Genomic DNA, 23,033 nt, shown 5'->3' with positions numbered 1-23,033 from the left:
TTTTCAGACACCCCAAAGTTGGTACTTACCTAGCTTGGTACAAGAGATGCTGTGGGAGGTGGCATCAGAAGCCTTTTTAGATTCAAAGTAAATTACATCTTTTAGTGTCCTTCACCCCCAAACCCACCTGTTTCCTCATGAAAACTTACTAAGTGCATGTTGGCAATTCTCAGTAACCTTACTTTGTCCAAGATGAGGTTGACTGTCATGCTTCAGGTTCTTGCCCTTTTTTGGCGATGAATAAGTACAGCCTTTATCAGTGCTATTTTGTGGTCAGAGTTTTCTTTGGTTATATTGGAATTGGACAATGGGTGATCTCTTTGCATTAGAAATACCTGTAGACTGTATGAAGATTATGCTCACTTGTGCAGAGCTGTACTGAGAAAGGGCATCTTTGAGAGGGAGAATTCAGCACAAGTCGCAGGCAAACTGGGAGCGTGCTATCTAAAGGGATTAGACTGCAGCTCTAAGAGTTCCATGTATTTTTACAGAAAGAAGCAGACTAAAGATAGATTGTTGAGGTAGCAAAAACTGCATCTTTTTCCCTATCTGTTGACAGAGATACTGTTTTTCTGACATAGCTTTTGTTTTGTTTTGTTTTTGTTAAACACTAAAAATTATAGCGGGTTGACTGGCAAACCTCATGCCATCTGTTTTAACAAAAAGTAAGCTGACTTGGTTTATTCGTGCAAGGGTCAAAAGAGGGTTACAAGGACTAAAGCCTTGAAGAGTTTAAGGCGTTCATTTGCAACATGGGAGACCATTAATACAGTGTGAAGAATGGATTTTGGTTAGGTTTTGATTAAAAAGGCAGTTGGAAGAATTAAGCTTCAGATCCCTTTGAAGTTGAGCAATTTATCATCTGTTCGCATTAGAAACACGAGCAGACTGTGTGAAGATTATGCTCACTTCTGGTAAAAGGAGACTTTTTAGAACTGAGATTTGTTCTTAAAATGGCTTGATTTTGAAATTTTCTGCTGAAGATGCATTTCTATATTAAAAATCAGTTTGTAATGTGTTCTTTTACCTATTGAAGGTACTTATATTGGTTAGATACATGAAGTGTAGAATCAAAATGTATTTTCAAAGAATAGTAAAAGTCTAATGTTGAATTTTCATGCATTTATTTTTCAGGAGCTGGTGAATCGGGGAAAAGCACAATTGTCAAGCAAATGAAGTAAGTGTGGCAAAATACTGTGATAGAGAAATATTTTTTAATTTGATTAGAGAATTTATTTTTTTTTTCTTCCATAGGATTATCCATGAAGCTGGTTATTCAGAAGAAGAATGTAAACAGTACAAAGCTGTTGTCTACAGTAACACCATTCAGTCCATTATTGCTATCATTAGAGCAATGGGGAGGTTGAAGATAGATTTTGGTGATCCAATCAGGGCTGTGAGTATTGAAGGACATACACAGATATACAGCTGACATATCCATACTATTTCCTTCAGAAATCTTTGTAAGATACAGTGAAAACTAAATGCTTTTGGTCTTTACATGGCAAGGTGACCTGTGGAGAAATCAGCCCTGGGTTGATTCACAGCAACTATTTGGTTTAGATAGTATTTTCCAAATCCTGTCTAAATTTGGAGAACTAAACATCTGGGTCTTACGGAGTCCACAGTCATGTCTCTATTTGTATAGACTTGTGGGTTATTAGGTAGGTCATTTAAGTTAGACATCTTCACATTCCTTAAAAAATACTTTTAAAAAAAATAGCTTAAATAGGGAGGCATCTAGCTACTTCTGCACTGTACTGTCTGCACTTCTCTATTAGGTCATAGACACAGCAGTGCCTGAAACATTGCCAGCATCTGAGCTCGATCCTGTTTCATACTGATTTCCAGTGTTGAGGACTTCTATTTTGCTCAAAGAGACATGGGCATGGACCTACTGCTGGGATTCCATTTTTTTCATTATACCAATTTTGGGATTTTTCCCAAGAAATGAGACCTTTTCCTAAGCTTTTCTGCGCCTTTTCCATCTTATTTCATCTAATGTCCCACATGCAAAGCTCTGATGAGTTTATTTGCCGTTCCACCTATTGGTATCTCCAGTCCTAACCCTATGCTCTTACCTGTGGTGACCCTGGTTATGTCCATGTGTGGTCAGGCAGGGAGATGCTTGGTCTATCTCCGTAAAATGCTCAGTTTACATGGTTTTACTTGTTGTCTTGTTACAAGAGTCTATACAGTCTGTGCTGCAGTGCTGAAATTGATGCCCAAACTTGTTAGTCTGAATAGCAGTTAAACTTGATTCAGGTTGTATGCTTTTATCTCCTCCCCTTAGAAGTCAGTGTCACAATGTGGAATGCTTGCCAGTACCAGTTTTGAAGCTGGAACTTGCCACATTGTGGCTGTCTCTCAGGAGAGATGGAGGAAGGGTTTTGCTCTTCGGGTATTGAAATAAGAGGCATATTTTGTCATAAATTCTTTCTATCACTTTAAGGTGGAATTACAGTTTGGGAGGAGAGGAGGGTCTTTAAAAATAAGAAACAGTATGTGGATTCTTCATTCTTGACAGTCTTGTATTCAAGATTTTATTAGTTGCTTGAAAAGCAATTAGTAAATGTTAGAGAGTATTCATTCAATAACCTTGTGAAATGCAGTATGTATGGTTGCCATAAGGAAGACATTTGTAAGATTATGTATAGTGAATCATAAAGTTGTATCTGAAGTCGAAATCTGACTGACAGCCAATTACAGCCATTATTTTATGTACATATGTTAGTTCTACCTGATGTCTCTTCAGCTGTAAGCATAACTAGTAAAAGCTTCAATTTCATTGGTTATTCATCTCTACGTTTGCTCTCATGTTTGCTGTAGTCTGCCCTTCCAGAGCACTGACAGTATTTCACTGCTTGTTAGTTCAGTGTTTGTGCAGTCCTCTCTGGAGTCTGGCAGTTAATGTTGGAAAGAGGCAGATGGTAGACTTATGTTACTAAATGCATAGTAAGAGAAAATGGAGGAGGAGTAAATTTAGGTGCTAGCAGATAAAATGACTAACAAGATGATTTTGAGGGCTATCTTATATATTATGTCAGTTTTAAGTCATCTGAGTTTCTCAACTTCAGAGAGCTATAAAAATGATGAGGCAAACGTCTGTCGGGAATGATCTTAAAATTGTTGTCCATCCCTTTGTACTTAGTCACATCTTGGAGGTCCAAATTATTTTTTTTTCCAGAGCAACATTGCTATGGAACATTAGCACTGGTTGTTAGTACTAGTATGTTTATACGTCAATTATTTTCAATTTTATTCTATTTTGTTTTAATGTTATTGCCTTTTGGTGGGAAAAAGCAGCTCAAATTGTATCTGCTGGTGTAAACTGTTATATTCAGATTATTTTCCTTAAATTTCTGAGGTTATTTTCTGAGGGTTTTACTCTAAATGGGGTAAGGTTTCTTTTAAAACCATATACTTTTATTTCTGTCATAAGACTAATGGTAGAGCAGTGAGTTGAATGTTCTCTTTTTTCAAGTTATTGAATCAAGGGAGCACAGATAACACCAGCAGCTTCAGTAATGGTCAGTTGTAAGTATGGTGTATGTTCCTCTGTGCTTCAGGACAGTTTAAGTAGAAACTGTGTTTTGAGAGGCATTTAGTAAATGTGCTTCAAAGGACTATAGACCACTTTCTGAATGTCAGACTAGTACTAGTTAGAGAGATAGTTAAATTAGTTTTTTTACATTACTTCATGTATGCAATCGGATTAAAAAGAGTGACGCCTGTAGAGGAAGCTGCCCCATTTCAGTGTAACTGAAGGAAAGTATCTAGCATTGATTGATAATGAAAATAGGACTTGATCATTGCATACTGCCTCGCTTGTGGTGTCTTTGGTATGCCATCTTTAGCAAAAGGAGAATGGGGTAACAGAGACCATTTTTTATTTTAATGTTTGGCCTTTTAAAAAGCTGAAATCAGTTCTCTTGTTCTACCTTCTCTTTCCCCGCCCCCCTGTTTGAGAGCATATAGAGATACATAAAAGTCAGACCATCTTAGGTATGAAATGTCATCATCTTTTGTGACAAAACTGTCAGTTTCTAACCTGTTTTCATCATCTGTCTTAATATATTGTCTCTTCTTAAAGATTTGCTGCATTTGAGTTGTAGTTGCATTTGCATCCACGAGCAATATTCAAGACCAGAATTGTCATTCAGGTTTTTTTTTATGCAGGCATAGTGTTCAAGTTAAAGTCCCTGAGATCTGACTTTCCAGCCCTTTGATCTTTACAGCTCTGGGTTTTGTATGTAATTATTAGAGCAATCCATTAAATTTAGATTATTTGTCCACAATTTGTCCGGTCTATGTATAGTATTTTTGTTTGACGAATGTTCTTTTAGATTTCTACCTACTCTAGCTTTCAAAAGACACTTTCAATTATACATCAGATACCTGTTCTTCATATGTGTACCTACAAATGTATATATACGTGTTTAAATCTCTTCAAGTTTGTGTTGGTTTGACTGGACTGCAAGCCTTTCATTTTCAACCTCTGAAATTTAGTATCACCCAATCCATCTGTAAACAATTCCCCTGTTAGGTCACACAATCTTTGATTATTTAGGTCTACAGTGGACAGTATCTTTAGAACAATCACTGCTTTCTGTGCTTATCCTGAAAATGTTTTTTTTTTTTCCACAGCTTAGTGTTTGAACAGCAAAGTGACAGATTTTTCTACAGATTTGCATCTGTGTCTTCACTTACTGTAATAACCTTATATGTTGCCTTTTTAAATCCTCCTCTTTCTTGAAATACTTCCAGTTCCCAGCTGTTGTGTCTAAGTCTCTCTTTTCTCCTTCCTCCTTTCCAGATGCATTGTTCTCTTTCTTTTAATTACTGGACAAACTGTACATGCTGTGGGTAGTAGTTCCAAGATGATTTTTCTGGCTGACGTACCTTGGCATTGGATCATGTTCTGCCAATAACCAAGGTCAAGCAGCTACCCACAGGAGAGTACTAATGTGGACCTTCCCTGTACCCATCTGCTGTCTTTCCTCCAGTGCCTTACAGGTCTAAATGTAATAGAAGTACTTTAAAAAATAAAATACTAAGTTTCTTTGCTCAGTCAAAATTGCATGTCACTGGTCAACTGGTCAAATGCTATTAAAAGGGGAATGGTGGATTTACATCTTGTACTCCATTAGCCTCACTGTCAAAGCCAGTTATTATATATAGTTTTAAAATCCAGCATTTGCTGTTAAAAATCTTGATGTTTGCTTGATACTCCATTACCAGGAAAGCCTGGTCTCTGTAGAATAATTAAGGCAATGGATATTTGTAGCTGATTTATCTGGAAAGGTTTTTAGAAGTGTTTTTCTAATTCCTGATACATGATTTGGGAAGAAGGGATTATTTCTCACTTTTGAAGTTGTGTAATTAATTAAAATTAAGTAATTAATGTGTTTTCTTAAGTTATTCAATATACATCTGCACTTCTGAAGGGTCTAGTCTGTATTGTAACCATTTTATCCAGTATGTGGTATTTTATGAGCAAATATGGTTAACTTTAGGTTTGAACACAAAATGTTACTACTCCTGTTTACAAAAACTTAGCTCAAGTTATAAACAGACGAGGAGAAGCTTTATCAGCTAATGAGAAATTTGATTTTGTAGTCTTTGTTGTTGAAAAATGTGGGAATTAATATCCAATGCAGAATACTAAAATTAATTGTTTTCATTCACATTTTTTTGTTTGGTTACATTCACATTTACCAAGTTCAGTAATGCATTTGCTGAATATAGTTCTTAGGTGATAATACTTCTGTTGTGGTTCTCAATATTTCTCTCTTCACCTTGTGTTTACACCCTGAAGGATGATGCTCGTCAGCTCTTTGTGTTGGCTGGAGCAGCAGAAGAAGGATTTATGACTTCAGAGCTTGCTGGAGTTATCAAGAGACTGTGGAAAGACAGCGGGGTTCAAGCCTGTTTCAACAGATCTCGAGAATACCAGCTCAATGACTCTGCTGCCTAGTAAGTACAGTCTGACAGACAAGATTCCCTTTGCCTTCTAACTAGTAGCTAAAGCAGTATGAGGTGTCATCTTTTGACAAATTCTGCTCCTATGTAGATGGAAACCACAGAAGTATCTGAACAAAGATAGTGTATACTTGGGTCAAAATGCTGCAGCAAAGCTTTGAGGTTGGAAAGGAAGAGGTGTAGTGTAATTAGGAACTTGTCATGCTCTGACCAGGTGTTTCACTCCCTTATAGAAGACAAAAATTGCTCTAAGGTGCTTTAATAGCATTTCTCTTACAAAATCATGACTTAAGTACCTTTTCAGTATCTGAACGTGTCCAAAAAATGTGATGACATGATCTGTATTACTAAGGATCCTCTTTCATGTTCGTAATAGTCCTATTTCAACATTGCTACGTTTTTATTTTTAATTAATGGTCTCTACTGTAAATGTCTTGAGCCAAGAAACAATTAGAATGTATCTTTTATGCTAGGGCACTTCAGTAAGAAAACAAAATATTAAGGAACTAGGAGTGCAAAAGTAAGATGGTGTGGTAGCAAGTAATGGTAAGTCAGTAAAGGAAGAGAGTCTACTGAGGGAAATATAAGATGACAAAGCATGGCAATAGCAGTGATACTGCCTTATAGTGCAATTTTTTAAAGCTTTATGATTCTGAAGTATTTTGTAGTGCTTGAAGTTTTTTCTCACTTGTGTAAACTTTCTTCCATATGGAGCACTTCATTTGGAGATTCACATAGTCTCCTGTGGTAACCTCCTGTGTTTTGTTTTGTTGTTTTAGAAACCTCTAACTCAAGTTTCATAAGAAAACTGTTCTTCTAGCCATATAAACGTATCTGTAAAATTGTTAACTTCTTGTTACGCAGAAAATAGAACACAATGCGTTCCCTGTTTACTATGGGAAAAGTATGAGTAAGCTGTATGGTTTTTGGAAACACTGGACTTGGCCTACGTTGCAAGAATTTTGGCAATGAAAGCATGCTAATTGTAAAAGAGATGTGCAATTAGAAATTCTCGATAGAAACTTAATTGTTATGTATTAGGCATTTTTTTAGACACATTAATTCTGGGCGAAACACTGAGTTATTCTTTTCATATCTGTTAGCAAATAGAGTGGTTTTGGGCTTTGTTTATGGTTCAATGTAATCTGCAGTTCAGTAGGTTACAAAGATGAAGATGTTCTAATTAGTGCAAATAACACTGATGTATATGGAACCATGTTTGCATTTTGGAATTGCAAAGGAAAAATTCTTTGCAGTGGAATAAATTGCCTAAGTTTTCTTTCATCTAGGATGAAATTTCTTTGTGTGTCTAAAGCTTATTTTGAAAAAACTTGGAAATTTGGAATACTGTGTCTTTTGTGTCTCAGAGAAAACTAATTTATAAAATTCAAGCACAATGTATGAATGGACCTAGAACTTCTGTAATTTTTTTGTAATTATTTTGTTGCTGTTTTATGAATAACTGAAAGCAGTGTTTATTTTTACCTTTAGTTACTTGAATGACTTGGACAGGATAGCACAAACCAGCTACATTCCAACTCAACAGGACGTTCTCAGGACTAGAGTGAAAACTACAGGAATAGTGGAAACTCACTTTACTTTCAAAGATCTTCATTTTAAGTATGTAAATCATGCTGCATAGTTATCTATCCATCAAAGTTCCTGTAAAATTATAGAATAGGGCACTCAATGGTGTAATTTAACAAATTTGTCTAATCACAAGTTTATTTCCCCTGCCCCCATTTTTTATGGGGAAAAAAAAAAGGCATGTGAGAGTTGTTGGAACTCTGATAAATGTTTTGGTTTTATTGAAAATGTTTTCTAAGGATACTTTTGATATAAATTAAATCTCAAAACAAAATATTGCATTTTTTGCCATGTTAAATAGCTGTTCTATTGGATTCTTGTTTTAAATTCCATTGGAGAACTGGAGGCTTATAAGAGTTTGCTGGTGTTGTATGAAAGAGTAAATCCATTTTCCTGAAGAGCTGAATTCAAATATGTGCTGTACTTTAAGGTAGTAGTTTAGAGATGAAAAACTTATGTTTTCTGTGGTGTGGGATTTATAAAGTGATGTTAATATTCTGAGCATTTTATGTCTAAAGACATAGAATCATAGAACGGTTTGGGTTGGAAGGGACGTTAAAGAACATCTAGTTCTAACCCCTCTACAGTGGACCGGAATGCCTTCCACTAGACCAGTTTGCTCAAGGTCCCATCCAACCTGGCCCTGAACACTACCAGGGGTGGGACATCCATAACTTCCCTGGGCAGCCTGTTCCAGTGCCTCACCACCCTCACAGTAAAGGATTTCTTCCTAATACCTAATCTAAACCTATGCTCTTTCTCTTTGAAGTCATTCCCCCTTGTCCTCTCACAATGTGCTCTTGTAAAACATTTGCCCTGACTCATGTGCAGCATTCAAGGTGAAAACACAAGATAGTGTTAGCCATCATAGTATAGTACACTGCTTCCTACTGATGAGGAAGAATGTGAAGAAAACTCAGTAAAACACACATTAAATATGCAGAAATTGTTGTCAGCATGTCTGTATTATAAATTTGCTTAGTATCTTCATGGAAAATACTTTTTCTCATGGAAATGCACAGCAAATACTGAAATATGGATACTTCAGGACCATCAGTACTGTGGAAATATGTTTTGTTTCCTTGTTTTAGGATTTAAGAAAACAAAATTGTATTAATCCACAAAAGAATAGCTGATAAATGGTAATGAATCTCTTGCAAACATAAGGAGAGTAATCCTTAGCCAAGTCTCAAGAGAGGACTTCAGTATTCTCAGGACCTCTCTATCTTCTCACTTTCTAATGTTTCTTGTTCCCTATTATAGATGGGTCCGGTCTGTACAGATTATTGGGACTGTTACAAGGACCATATGGTTACACTTCTGTAAAATGTGTCTCTGAGCCAGGCCTGTGGAATTATTTAGCTGTAATGTTGTACATTCAAACACCTGTACCTGTGCCTTAGGCAATAGGCTTAATGAGTTATTGGGAGGGCTTGAAGTACACTCTTACATAACCTTGAAAAGAGCTTTTAAGATGAAGCAAAGGCATGAAAGGCTCGATTATACCAAGACAAGGGTACAGAAGTATGACTAGCTGCACAGGATCATTTTTTTTCATGATCTTTTCTTTCCTGTTCTGCTGTGTGTGTTTAGATTCTTTCAGATTGAGCCTCAATTCAGTCTTCTCTATAAAGCGCTTAGCATAGCTTTGATTATTGGTTCAAACCAAAATGCAAATACCAAGTCATCTTCATCCTGTTTCTTTAGACTAGTCCAAAAGTTGAGTCTGATTATTTACTACTTTTGTGTTCAAATAATACTTTTTTTGTACAAGTGTTAATTCTTATGGAAATTCAGGTCTCAGTATAAAGTTATAAAGCATAGCATTAAAATTGACAGGAGTAATTACTAAAATTTAAGGGATTCATTATTAAGGTATACAAGTATAAAGTATCTTCTATGGGTACAGCCATTGCTGATAGTTTGAGAACTAAGTAGGAGTAGTAGGTGGCTGGCTTACATTTGTATAGGGTGATATCCAAAGACTTCCCTTCAAATATATTTCTGAAGGTAAGGAGCAGGAATATCTTTCCTTTTTTTCATCAGAAATAATCTTTCAAGTGTTTTTAACATGGCATTATCTCAGTGTAGAATATTAAAAGGACAGTGAGCATTGTCACTTGGCAGTTGTTCACCCAAGTAGAAGACCTTGTCAGAGGTTACAGTGTTTCTGACAGTTTTCCATGAGTAAGCAAAGGCTCTTTCTTTTTTTTCTAATTTGTTTCCTTCTCTACTTACTTTTACTGTGTTTGTTTTTCAAATTAATATCTACCAACTTGGAACACTAAGATACCTAAAAATACCAACTGTAATTGAATCCCTTCAAGTGCAATTTACAGGGTTTGTGTAGTGCACTAACATTAAATCGGTGGGATTTTTTACCTGTGCTGCCCTTGAAAGGTTACAGCTCAAGGAAAACAGGAAAGGGGGATAGTAAAAAGTACAAGTCAGCTTCAGTAAGTGTGTCATATGTGAGACCTAATTGCATTTCCAGAAAATGCATTTATTAGAGAGAAAATGATGGTTATTTTTACTATGTTAATGCTTATTTTGTCTTCTAAGATAATCTCTTAAAAAAATAGCCTATTTAAACATGGCCAGTTGAAGACTAGATTTAAGTTGTAATTTGATTTAGAAAAGAGAGGAGCTAAAACTCACCAGGATTGAGAGTCCATGTTGTTGATCAGTATCTTTTATCATTTTAGACTTTTTAGTAAAGCTAACTCTTTATTTTATACAGGTTATAATTAACTTTGTTAATGAAATATAATATTGTAAATAATTAATTTTGTTTATCTTTCACATCATACATTCTCTTCTTCTCTAAAATGTATAAGAAGACTTTTAAGGCTTTATTAAAATTGAGGTTTATACTGAGAAAAATAGTAATTAATACAGGGATACAGGGATTTTTGCTTTCTTTTTAAGATGTTGTTCTCAGACTTACACAGCTGATAATTCCAGATTTTACTGGTTAATGTTCAGAACGCTAGAAATTCCAAAGTTCATTCCCTACTTTGTACTTCTGTTTTGCAGAATGTTTGATGTTGGAGGCCAGAGATCAGAGCGGAAGAAGTGGATTCATTGTTTTGAGGGTGTTACAGCAATTATTTTTTGTGTGGCACTAAGTGATTATGACTTGGTCTTGGCTGAAGACGAGGAAATGGCAAGTACCCTAATGTTGAAGAAGGGAATAGTTGTTGGATAGAAGCTAAGCTTGGAAGGAGAGCTATAAATGGGTCTTTTGAAGTATTACTGCTTTATAAGATGTATGGGGTTTGTGCTTTCTCAGTGAAATGAGTGAAATGGTGATGCAAGTCATGCTTTTGGGTTCCAGAGTATTTCCTCATATTCTCAGAAGGAATATTAAAAGACAAATATTCTTCTAGCTACACTTCTCATGTTTTATAGGAGCCATAAATTAATGAGGATTCATTGTCAGTAATACACATTTTAGTCTCTTTATGGATGCTAGAAGTACATGGAAAGAAAGTTTTTTACTTACCTGTATCTGCTTTACTACATTTTGTTTTCCTTTCCTTCCTCAGTCTTCAGTTTTTGTTTCTTTCTAACTGTGTTTCTCCAGTCTCTTGTCATAGTTTCAGAAATATTTCTCTTCCTTTTCCTTTCCAACACCCTTGGCTCCTTTCTCCTCTTTCAAGAGTTTACTCATTCTGTGTCACTGTGCCCAGGGGGCATTTTACTGTCTTGAGTCGTCTGAAGTGATGCTTACGTCTTATGTGTGAATCATTAACAGACTCTTGTGCTCTTCCTGCAACATTCTATAAAATATAATTTGGGGAGGACAGAGAAATAAGAAAACCTTTCAAGTCAAATGTAGTCAAAGAAGGTCATAGCTAGTATCCTGCTACTTAAATGACTGGAACTTGGCCAAAGTACTTACATGTTGGATAATTTTTCTACAGAGTTAAATATTATGGTAAGAGTTAAAATACCTGCTTACTTGATTCTCTAGTTTTGTAGAACTTTTTTCCTTATTCTGGAATATCAGCTAGGTGCAGAATTTATTTTCAATTTCCAGAAGATCTAATCAGTGTTAAGACAAATTCAGGTAACTCAGCAATTCTTGTAGAATATCTGTACTGCAAAATGTCAAAAAACACTAAAAATTTCTGTAATATTAAAAACTTAAACCTGGAAATGAGAAAAAGTACTTGCTTAAACCCTGCTGGTGGAAGTGATCTTTGTGGTAGTCTTGGCCTCTCTATTTCCCTGCAGGAAAATGTGATTTTGTTTGCTAAAAACTAAGATTTGTAACTGGTTCATTTGTAACTAATCAAAAATATGTATCCTGATTTTACTACTGAAGTCTGATAAAATACAAAGTGACTGGGTTTTTTTTCAATTACAGAATCGGATGCATGAGAGCATGAAATTGTTTGACAGTATCTGCAACAATAAATGGTTCACAGACACTTCTATTATTCTGTTCCTGAACAAGAAAGATCTTTTTGAAGAAAAAATCAAAAGAAGTCCTCTCACTATTTGCTACCCTGAGTATGCAGGTATTGGAGGGGTGTGCAGATGTCAAGGGGTTTTTTTGTTAAATACATAATTTTTGATGCACAGATCATGAGGAGCTGTATAACTCTAGGCATCTAAAATATTTATATGACCTAAGGTTTAAGATGGGGAGTTCTTTTTATGGATCACAAATAAAATAGTGCTTAAGTCTTTTTATCCAGATGAAATAATGCTGGTCCACTGATAGCATTTATATGTTACTGCTGCAACTATTGAGGCTCGTTTATTTAGCCCATTTTTATTTCTGATGTTCTCTTGCTTTTGTACTTTGATATAAGTAGGAATTCCTGAGATACATGAGAATTTTTTGAACAGGGAGTGTACATACATTTTGACATGTGGCTTATTCAGGATATACATAGCGAAGGAGAATGAATTCATGTAACAGGTCAGCATTTTTATGTGTAATTTTCACTGTAACTTCAGGCTACTGCATTGTAGAGAAAATAGCATGTTGGAGGTAAAAAGCTTAGGAAAAACGTGTATGCCAAGTGTCTTTTGAGTGTGGGAAAACCCCAAAACTTTTAAAAACATAAAATTTGAAAGCACATAACTTGAATGAAGAAAACAAAATATCCTTATCTAGCAAAGTGATGGGTCATTAATGACTTGTTCCTCTGGCACTGAAGTAAATGGAAAGACTATTCCTGCACCTGGAACTGAATTGGTTGCTAAGTTTTTATTCTTACAAATGCATCCAAAAGGTTTTTTTAGTGCTATCTTAAAGCAATGGCTGTGGAATTACTCTTCTTCAGGTTTAGGTAAACTGTTTCCAAAGAACCAGTTCCTTCACAGATAGTGTGCATCTTGTTCTTCCTCTGTTGGAAACCTGCTTACTGAGCAATTTTCTTTTTCTAGGGTCAAACACTTATGAAGAAGCAGCTGCTTACATTCAGTGTCAGTTTGAAGATCTGAACAAGAGAAAAGACACAAAGGAAATCTACACTCACTTCACATGTGCCACAGACACAAAAAATGTGCAGTTTGTTTTTGATGCTGTAACTGATGTCATTATTAAAAATAACCTTAAAGACTGTGGCCTCTTCTGAGAACAGACAAAAGGTTGTTAAATGGTAAATTACATGCCTGAAAACAGGACTTAAACATTTGGAATATACCCATGCTGTGTAAAACCTGCATAGATATACTTAATTCTCTTTTATTTTATTTTTAGGTTTGGAGATTGACTTCGCACAATTCTAATCTGATTCTTTTCAAGGTGAAAGAAGTACAAAATGCATTGTGCTGAATGATAGATCAGTACTGTACTTGCCTGTTTTAACAGCTTTATTTATGTTTGTCTTGTAAATTTAAGTAATTAGTTAACACTGAGATGTCAGTTGATTGTATGTAATCTTACAATTGTAGTAATGTATTTGTATAAACGTTGAACGGAATATTTTAGTAACTTGATGTCCTCTAAAACATTCCTCTAAAATTTCCTTGTTTTATGAAGATACTCTTAGAGGAGACAGACACTTTTTGCCTTTGGATTATTTAAACATCTTGTAAAATTAAATTTTCTTTTCATCTTAAGGGTGCATGCTGCCTTATTCTTTGTTTTTGTTGGTAATACTGTATATGGCATTAGCTTTTTTGATATTTAAACAGCCTCTCAGACTTAAAGAAACATAACCAATAAACTTGTTTTTTGCCTTAAGTTTTGAAAAATAATCTTTTTATAAATTTAGGATAAATGCAAAGATTATTTTAAAATTTAAATGAAATCCACAGTTTATGAAATCTAGGCTTACTGTCTTTGCAGTGGAAATGTGGCAGCACTGGGAAATAAATGTTTAAGGGTCAGTTATCACTGAAGCTGATGGAAGTGCAAAAAGGAAGTTGTTAAAACTATTCATATCAATAAAAAAATTTGATGCTGTGGTCTTTACTCAGTGGAGTGAATGGAAAAGTTACCTTTGGGGTTTTTTAAATAGACAGTTAGCAAAGGCTAGACTTCAGAGTAATGTTTTTTCTGCTTACTTAAAACATAAGTTCATGTTCTCCTTTAACTTTTGCTATTTTCTGGTAATAAAACTAGATGGACAACTTAATAACCATAGAAATATTGGGTTCTCCCACAAAACAAGGCACAGGGACTTCAGAAATTGAAGCAATTTCCTGTTGCATATAGCAAGAATCTTCAGTATTTTGGATAGGGCGTTTTAGTGACTTAGAAGTCCTGATTCTTTAATTTTCTCTTTAATTATAGCCTCACAGTTTAAGTTAAAGATGTTTTTCTTCTGGTTATGCTTTCATTATGTGATTTGCTATCTTAGGTACATATCATCCATTGCCTTAGGGATAGTGCCAAAACTGATTTTTTTAATACAGATTTTAAAAGGAATAAGCTTCTAACTGTAAATAAGCTGATGGTTGTCTTAAATGTATGTTGTCATCTAGAAAACACAAACGTACCAAACCCGGAGATACAATTTTCTATAATTGTTAAAATATTTCAGGCAGCTACAGTACACCATATGTTCTTTGAGAAGTAAATAAGTCTTGGAGCCTGTGGCTACTTTTCTGTATTATCTTAGCATTTATGTTCTTAGACATGCTCAAAATATTGAGGTCATTGTTCTGTTGTTTAATTTTTGATTGTGTATGTGTTTAAGTTAGGCCTCTGCTTGAGTAAAACTTACCTGCACTTCTCATTCTTCAGTGCTTTGTTTGTTAGGTACAGAATTGGTAAATGCATTTTAAATGAAAGATTAGAAAGGAGATAACTTATTGCTGGAGGTCGTTAAATATGTTGATACATCATGAGCTCTTTCAGCAGTTATGGTGAGCAATCTGTATATCCTGGGCTGCTTTTAATTGTGCTTTACAGTTCTGGATATGATTTTAAATCTCACTGAACTACTTTGTGGAATTGTATTTACACCTACGTTCAAGCTGTTTTTTTGTACTTAATGTAAAACAAAAAATTGGGATTAATCAAATTAAATAAATTGAAATTTTGTGCCTTGCTTGAAAGAAATGTTTTTCATTAAATGTGCTTATGGAAATCTTTTTGCATCCATTCTGTGGAGGTAAATAGGTAGTAAAAGTGAGAAGATAGGAAGTTAAGAGTAAATGTAAAAACTTTGTGCTAGAAGCATTAATTATTAATTAATTAATATTTTTCCTTCACCATTTTTCCCAGGACCTTCAGTTGGAGAATTTTTGGAATTTCTTAACTAGTGGTTTATTCGTATCTTAACACAGAACAAAACTGTGAATTGATTTTGCTTGCTAGTCCACAGATAATCTTGTTTTTTCTGACCTGATGGGTAGCCAGCAGGGATGTTTCCATGTGGATGTGCTGCACTGGTTGGTCAATCTTTGTCCAGAGATAAAGTTGTCAGCCTAGCCCACTTCTCTAGGAAAAGCTAGATTTTGCATGCAGTTGTGGTGGGAGCCACACTCTTACTTTTCACTGCAGCTGTAATAAGGCTCCACTGCGCCTCTCTTCCATCAGGAGCCTGCTTCTCTGTCAGGGCATTGCAGAACACAGAGGAAATGCTGCAGGTGCACCACTGTCTGCGGGACAGTCTTGGCCCTCAGCAGCCTGAGCTCCGTTCTCTTCCAGTTCCCCCTTCCTCTCATTTCTTCTTACAGAGTGTGCAGGCAAACCGCTTTCTCTAGCGTTACACAAGGAAGCTCCCTCTATTATCTTAGAAATTCCTTCAGGTTATTGTAAATGTAGTGTATATAAAAAATCAGACCTTTGTGGTGACTTCTCCAGCCCCCATGGTCTTGTGGACCTGTCTGGTTGAAGTCTCAGTAAAATGCAGCTGTCATTAAACATGTAGCTATTTTTAAGAGGCTTAACACAGTGGAAGGGTGGTTTGGAAAATTTGCTATTTGGCTTCATTATGCGACCTATGGAATCTGGAGTTAATTTGATATTAAATGTAGTAACCATTAACTAAAACAAGGTCCAGGATCACAGCATGGGAACAATATAGCATTTGCTGGATTGCTGTTTCTGGTTCCATGTAGTCAATTAGCATCTTCATGATTTAAAATCTACGTAAAACCTTAGAGAGCAAAAGAGATCCATCTGCAGCAGGCTGAACAGCATGGTGCCTGGTGTGCTTTCAGAATTGGGGAAAATTAAAAGATAATTGTCTGTTTCAAATCAAGCAAAAAGGAAACCCTGCCAGGATGCTGGCTGTCCTACTGTGTGAATGTCTCTTGAAGTTGCTTTACTTCATATTAATAACTAAGATCCTGCGGGTCAAAGAGTAATGCCAGGCTTAAAAGCTTCAAAGCCTTGACTCTGTTTCATTTTTTAAAAGGTGTAGGAGGTGCAACAGAAGTCTTTAAAAACCTTGAATAACTCACAGCCCATGCAAGTGCATTCATGGGCTGTGAATGTGGAAGATGAAACTGGTAAAAGAGGAGCTTAATCAGTCATGGAACTATAAGCAGTGCTTGTAGTTCTTGCGCAAGTATCGGGTTTTTGGACTGTGATGAACAGTAATATTGAAATTTCAGTTTTGTTAGGTGCAGGAAAACTGTTTTGTGCTTTTGTCCCTGGAGTTCTTTCAAAGAAGCTGGCTTGACATAGAGGGACCTAGCTCCAGTATTTTACTCAGTTGTATTTCCGAGTCATGAAAATATGCTGTACTTAAAAATGGCTGAGTTAAAATGCATTTATGAAGCTTTTTGTCCTTAGTGTATTTAGAAGCAGTGCTTTTCAAAGTTGGTCATGATTCCAGACACGGTGTTTCTGGCTGGTTTGCTCTGCTTTTGTTTTCTTTTCTGTGGTAGTGAGAAAACTTTGACTGGTACCTGACACAACAGAGATCAGGATTATTGAGGAGTAGGAGTAATTTACTTGATCTAAGGCATAGTTAGACTTACTTTTAAAAGTGCAGTCAATAGGTTGGGATCTATCTATGGGATAGTGTAATGCCATTTTTGGTCACACTCCCTTCTGAGTATTGGGACAGGAAAAAGTTGAGCCCACAGTGTAGAAATACACTTCTGTAGTAGAACTGTATTTTTTTAGCAGTGTGTCAATTCTGAAAGGAATTTCGGAGCATCTGTTACAAAAGAAAGGTTTATGCATGCAAAGATGTACTGATCAGAATGTGCTATCTGAAATTTGACTGTTTTTAATTGCAATGGAACAAAAGACATTTAAGACCAAATACATTGTCCCTGGAACTCACTGCAGCTTCACAGAACTAGCTGTTCCCAGCTATACCTAAGTCTTTAGTCTCCCTCCTTTTCTGTCCTCCCACTTACTGAGAAGTTTGGGAAGAGGTGGTATCACTGTGCTTTCCCTCACGGGTTGTGCTATTTGTGTCGACATCTGAGGAATGGGTACCTTGAATCCTGCAGAATATGCTGATATGTACTTTCTTTTGCAGATCAAGAATATGCAGATGCCTGATGTAAGATTATTATTAGTATGGTAATGTAAGAATATGCAGCTTGATTAGAAAATAAGTGTATTTAAAACTGCATATGTTTGTATTGAAGAGCATGAAGAAAAGTCTAGGAAATCAGGAACCCTGAGCAGGTGAAGCTTTTCAGTTCTGTAGCTTACAGTAAGTTCCACAATGATCCACAGGCTGATCAGAAGTCCTTACAACATGACACCAAGCACATCGCAAATACCTCTTACAAACAAGTGTCCTCCTGTTTACAAAATCAGGATGCACTGAGTACAGTACAAGTGACTGAGTGGGAAACGCATTGCAAATAGAAACATACTTCTAGATGGTTTTGTCCTTTGTCAGAATAAAGTAACAGTTTTCTAGACTAAATCCGATGAATAAAACAGCAGTTTTGTATATAGTTTCATAATAATTTGTCTCAGGAATTATAATCTTCCTGTGAAAAAAATATGGTGAGTTACGGTCACAAATTTTCACTCTTCCTCTGTTCCAGTGTCATGATTGTCTTGAAATGTGAATAAATAAGCAAGCCACAAAATCTATTCTAAAAACCCTATGAAACTGTCATCCTGAGAATGCTAAATTGTTTCCATTAAAAAATGCTACTACTTGTCCTGTAAGTCATGATTTTTTTTTTGATAGATTAAAACAAGGATGAAGCTATTCCTCTTTTGATTCCATAAATCACAAACCTACAATACCTTGTCTAACTTTCATCAAGAGCTTTGTTACTAAAACACAATATTCTTGTGAGAATACTATTAACTTTGATTTGGTGTGAATCGCCAAAACTTACGCTTCTATTCCTCTTAATAAGAATTAAAGGTGAATTTTTAAAAACAAATATCTGTAGTTGTCAACTGCATAATTTAGAATGTAAAACTGAACACTAACAACCAAGAAAAAATCAAAATGACATTGTAATTTTACTGTTGTAAACATTAAAACGTGTTGAAGATGTGAATTTGGCCTGTAGGTCTGTAAGTCAGCAAGAATACTTCATTACATCCAGTAATGATGACCTTTCTACTATTTTTGGCCTTCAACAAAAATGTGATTTTAATCCTTCATAGTTCCAGACAGATTATTGGAAAAAAAGTCAAATTTGTTAGGGATTGCACATGGAGATGAGTACATTTGATCAAATTCTGAAGTTGTTGCGTATAGATTCTGCCAGTATCTTTCATGGCTAAGTTGGTTTGGCTTAAATGTCGTTAGTTTGCCTTATTTTTCTACCTATTAACTTAATTCTTTGTAAAGTTCTCAGTCTTTGGCCCTCTGACTCTAAGGAATGGAAGAAAGTCATAAATTTTATGATCTGCTGAGACAAAAAACCATTTTCAAGATGTTTGTAGTCAGTCGGGCACATGAGATTTTAGTTCTGGGAAAACATTAAAGAAAGTATTCAGCGATGATCTTCACAGCTCTGTCCAGCATTTGAAGAAAGCAGCTTTGAGAGGGTGTTGTGGCATGAAGTTGTTTTTTTGGTATGTTTTTGCATGCTTTTGTTGTGTGGAGCTCTAATCATGAGGAAGTAACAGTGAGGTATTTGCAGTTGCTCAGCTACTTATCCTTTTCCCAGGTGCAGCTGTTGATGTCTGTGTGTTAAAGGCCCAGGCAGCCTGATCTTCCATATATTGAGGGAAAGGGTTCTGAGCTACTCAGCAAAAAGAAATGGGCAGGAGGCACCCTTGATCCTCCTGGAGAGGAGACAGGAAGCACTCTTCAGCAGAGTGAATAGAGGTGGAGGAGGAGGGACACAGCTGCACTTCTAATGTCTGTTACGTTTGTATTTGAGTCCTATCACGGTTTAATGCAGTTTTACAAGTAGAGGTGATGTATTTGGGTGCTGCTAGGAGACAGACAGCTGCTGGTATGTTGTACGCTTAATCTTGGAGCATGTTGTCCTATCCAGATTCTCAGTCATTCAAGATCTTTCTCCCTCTAGTTAAAAGCTGCACCAGAAAGAAATGCTGCTAGAGCTGCAGAATAATAGTTTGCTAGTCTTGAATGAGTTTTGGCTTCACCAGATGTTTTAGTGTTGCAGCATTTCAAAGATGATCTGAAAGATAAATCATGAGGTTAAATGGGCTTTATAGTGTTTTAAATATTAAAGTGCAGAGACAGGAACAAGCTATTTTATATCACTTCATTTTTTCCCCAGTAAATCTGTGAAATGAAGATGAATAGAGAACTCCAAGTGCTCTGTGTGAGTCTTCCAAGACTAGTGTTGAAATACGATGCTTCCTTAGGCTGTAAGAGAAACAGAATGAAGGATTTGTGTCTCCTGTGGAACTACAGCAAAGAACTGATAGCACTTCCTGATAACACTTGTGTTTTTAATCCAGTACGCTGACAGTTGACATCCTTGGCAAAAGAGGAGAGAAATACTGGAATAGTATCAATGATACAGGACCCTAAACTACCAGAGTACAAGTGTTCAGGTCATTTGAGGCCAAACTGTGATGGCTGCTGCAAATGGGTTGTTTACACAAACTGACTTTCAGAGAAAGCTTTGAAAGGAGTTACCTGTTCCTTCACTTTCAAAAGGACTGCAGAAAGCAATGAGTAGTCCTGCTAGAAATGCATAATTTGCTTCACTTTAATGTTCAGCATTTCAAGTGAGTTAAAAGAGTTCTTCAAGTGATTGCCTGTCAGCTGGCATGGGGTAATATGTTTTCTTAGCCTTTGGCAAGTGCAATGTAGTTCACATTATTTAAAACAGCAAAATTTGTACTTCGGAGAAGTGAGGAGGGCATGATCACTAAGGAAATAATTTTCAAAATTAAAATTGCATATTAGGTAACTAAGACTTGCATTCTTCCAATAACACACACATCATGTTATGTCAGCATTTCAGAAACTCAATTTTTGAAATAGATCTATGCCAGGGAGCATTTCTCATTGCCATGCTTTCTACGTAAGTGAGGGGATGATGACACTAGTAGTATTTTCTATAGTCCAGTTGCAAGGATGTTCGGCTGGCAGTTGGGATGCTGAATCTCAGTCTGATTTTTGAATTACATTTGGCCTGCTGATATCTGAGAAAATCTTCCTGACACATGGGCAAGTAAATACCCTGAAAGTGTTATTTTACCTTGTCATGTTGATTTGATTTCATTTATATGATACTGACTTCTCTCCTTGAAGGACTAGAATGTGTCACAGTTACATCCTAACCATTCATTCCTTTGCAACAAATGTCTGTATCTTCTACTAAGATAAAATAAGTTCCATAGAAAGTCTCAGAGTGAGACCCTTACTCAGCTTCTCGCCCTGAACCGAAGCTGAATTCTGTTGGTATCCTGAAGAAGGACCTGAGCCAGTTGTACCCTATTGTGTGAGAATATTTCTGTCCCTCCTCTTCACCTTTGGATGATAACAAAATCATCCTTTCAGACTTTTTTTTTTCACAGGCACCATCTTATTTACAATAGTTCACAATGTCTAATTCTGTTTGAAATCTTTTTTTTGAACTGCCAGCTCACTTAAGACTGGCTTGGTCATACATTAGCTGTTTCTCTTTTGAGCTGGATGGATTTGGCCTGAGGAGACTTTGTGTACAATGCATGTGTTCTTAGGCCATTCATTCTTGCAGTTTTTTCTTGCATCAGTTTCCATTTCTCCTTGTCTATCTTGAATTGTGAAGTTATTTATAAATGAAAGGGCTTTAAAAGTGGAAAGCTTTTTTTTTTAATTTCCTTTTGGTAGGATGGATGGGGATGGAATACAAAATGAGTGTTTTACTAAAAAATACCAGTTTGAATCATCTCAGCAAGCTTCAAATTTTTCCATTCCTAAAGATGAGACATTACTTGAGAGGTTTGTACATTGCTAAACTATTTAATACGCTTTTTTACAAAAAAATTGGATTGAAAAGAAAATTTATACTTAATCCCCTTTTTGCCTCTGTCCTGTTTCTGGTCAGACAATTATTAATTGATGACTTCATTAACTTATGATGCCATTAGACATAGGGGAGGCAGACGAAAATCGGAATACTGTGTTCATTCTGGAAGAATTCAGGTAGCACACTGAGGAAAGGCTGAATGATGAAACAGGACTGCAGGAGTTTAACTGAATAATGGAACACTTTCAAATTCCTGAATGAAGACATGCAGCTTCCTTTCAAGGTGTTTGTCCATTGCCTGAATGGACTTTAACTAAAGGCTGCTGTGAAAGCATTTCTGCCTCATTGCCAACCACTATTCTGCTTTAGAGCCATTAATCTTTGCTGTGTTCAAAAAAAGATTCTTAGGAAATCAATTTTCCAATGGCCCAGGAGGTATAAGCTGGACTTCTAAGGCAGATCTTTCTTATGAGCCTTATTCTGGAAGGCAAGATAGTAGAGTTAACATGTCTACACAGGCTTCTGTGCTTTAAACACAGCAAAGTGATGTTTATAGCATTTCATTATATCAAATAAGGTACTTTGTTAGCTGTTGTATCAGCACACCTCTTCACTTGTGTTCTATGTTAGGAGCCCAGTGGTGCTGAATTCTTTGAAAGAGAAATGACATGAGAAGTATGGTGAGAAGGTGTTGGGGTCTCCTTCCCCTGCCATGGAGCCCTGGGAGAGGGGCCCTGGGGGGAGGCACGGGGTTTCCCTGCCCCTGCTCAGCCTCGTTCCCCATTGGTTGGTTTGTGTTCCCCTGCGCGGGCAAGGACCCTCGGGTGCCGTGATTGAGCAGTTCCTCGGCAGAGCCCCGGCCATGCGGCTGGAGAAATAAACATCTCTGAAACATCTAGCAAGAGTCAGTCCATATATATATCCTTTCCACGGGACTGCTGGTTTGGTGCGTTGTGTTACAGAATCCCCAATGTACCAAATGGGGGAGAATTGCCGGCAAGACACCGATCCCTAAGGACAGAAAATTCATGAGTAAAAACCCACTCTAGATCTCTCTTGTCTCACCTTGGTTTGGATATTCTCTCTGAACTATGGAAGAATCGTGGGAAATGTGGCTCTCTGAGCCACAGAAAGAAATGTATCTAGAAGTTAAAGGAATCCTTGAACAACAAAACAAGAAAGTATTGGAACCGGGAGATCTAGAACATTTTTTTAACTGGCTTTTCAAAAATTTCTTCTATATTTCTCGAGACTTACTTTTTGATATTGAACCTCCTGGAACTAGTCATGGGTGTTTTTGGGACAAGATCTGGGATAAGGTAAGGGATCAAACAGAACATGGACTAGCGACAGAAGTTCTCCGTGCATCCCTTGTAATCAGTGAATCTCTTCAGGAGCATTTGTATGGTCCCATTACCCCTAAAGCAGAGGATCATACTAATCCCGTGGCCGAGCCCGCGCGGCCGCCATCTCAGGAGTGCGTGACTGCAGCCGTGCCAGCGGAGGTGCCTGCGCTGGGTGCTCCTGGCCCCCTCAAGAGCCCGTGGCTTATCGCGGACCCCATCCCTGTCTCGGGGTCCCCGGCCACGTGACCGCGAGTGAGGGAGCGATGCCGCAGGCACCGCGGGTGCCGTGGGTCACGAGCAGCCAGGAACCGGGCATCGGCGTGGTAT

General features: G+C 36.7%; 1 protein-coding gene across 3 annotated transcripts in view; it reads left to right on the top strand.

The window, feature by feature from the left end:
• The window catches only part of LOC103623407 (guanine nucleotide-binding protein G(i) subunit alpha-1), a 32,986-nt gene extending 17,900 nt beyond the window's left edge, over positions 1–15,086 (top strand). Inside the window, exons 2-9 of one of the 3 annotated variants that reach the window (XM_017745974.1) lie at positions 1,135–1,177; positions 1,255–1,396; positions 5,819–5,976; positions 7,474–7,602; positions 10,606–10,735; positions 11,942–12,095; positions 12,973–13,176; positions 13,289–15,086. In XM_017745974.1, coding sequence (XP_017601463.1) covers positions 1,135–1,177; positions 1,255–1,396; positions 5,819–5,976; positions 7,474–7,602; positions 10,606–10,735; positions 11,942–12,095; positions 12,973–13,163 — 947 coding nt within the window. In that variant the 3' untranslated portion in view covers positions 13,164–13,176; positions 13,289–15,086. Of the gene's footprint in view, positions 1–1,134; positions 1,178–1,254; positions 1,397–5,818; positions 5,977–7,473; positions 7,603–10,605; positions 10,736–11,941; positions 12,096–12,972 lie in introns of all 3 variants that reach the window. The other 2 variants (XM_008642497.2, XM_017745973.1) reach the window with 2 other exon arrangements.
• Positions 15,087–23,033: the final 7,947 nt, after the last annotated feature.

Source organism: Corvus brachyrhynchos, unplaced genomic scaffold, assembly GCF_000691975.1.
Source record: "Corvus brachyrhynchos isolate BGI_N302 unplaced genomic scaffold, ASM69197v1 scaffold239, whole genome shotgun sequence".
Taxonomy (NCBI): Eukaryota; Metazoa; Chordata; class Aves; order Passeriformes; family Corvidae; genus Corvus; species Corvus brachyrhynchos.
This window is presented reverse-complemented; position numbering and strand designations above follow the sequence as displayed.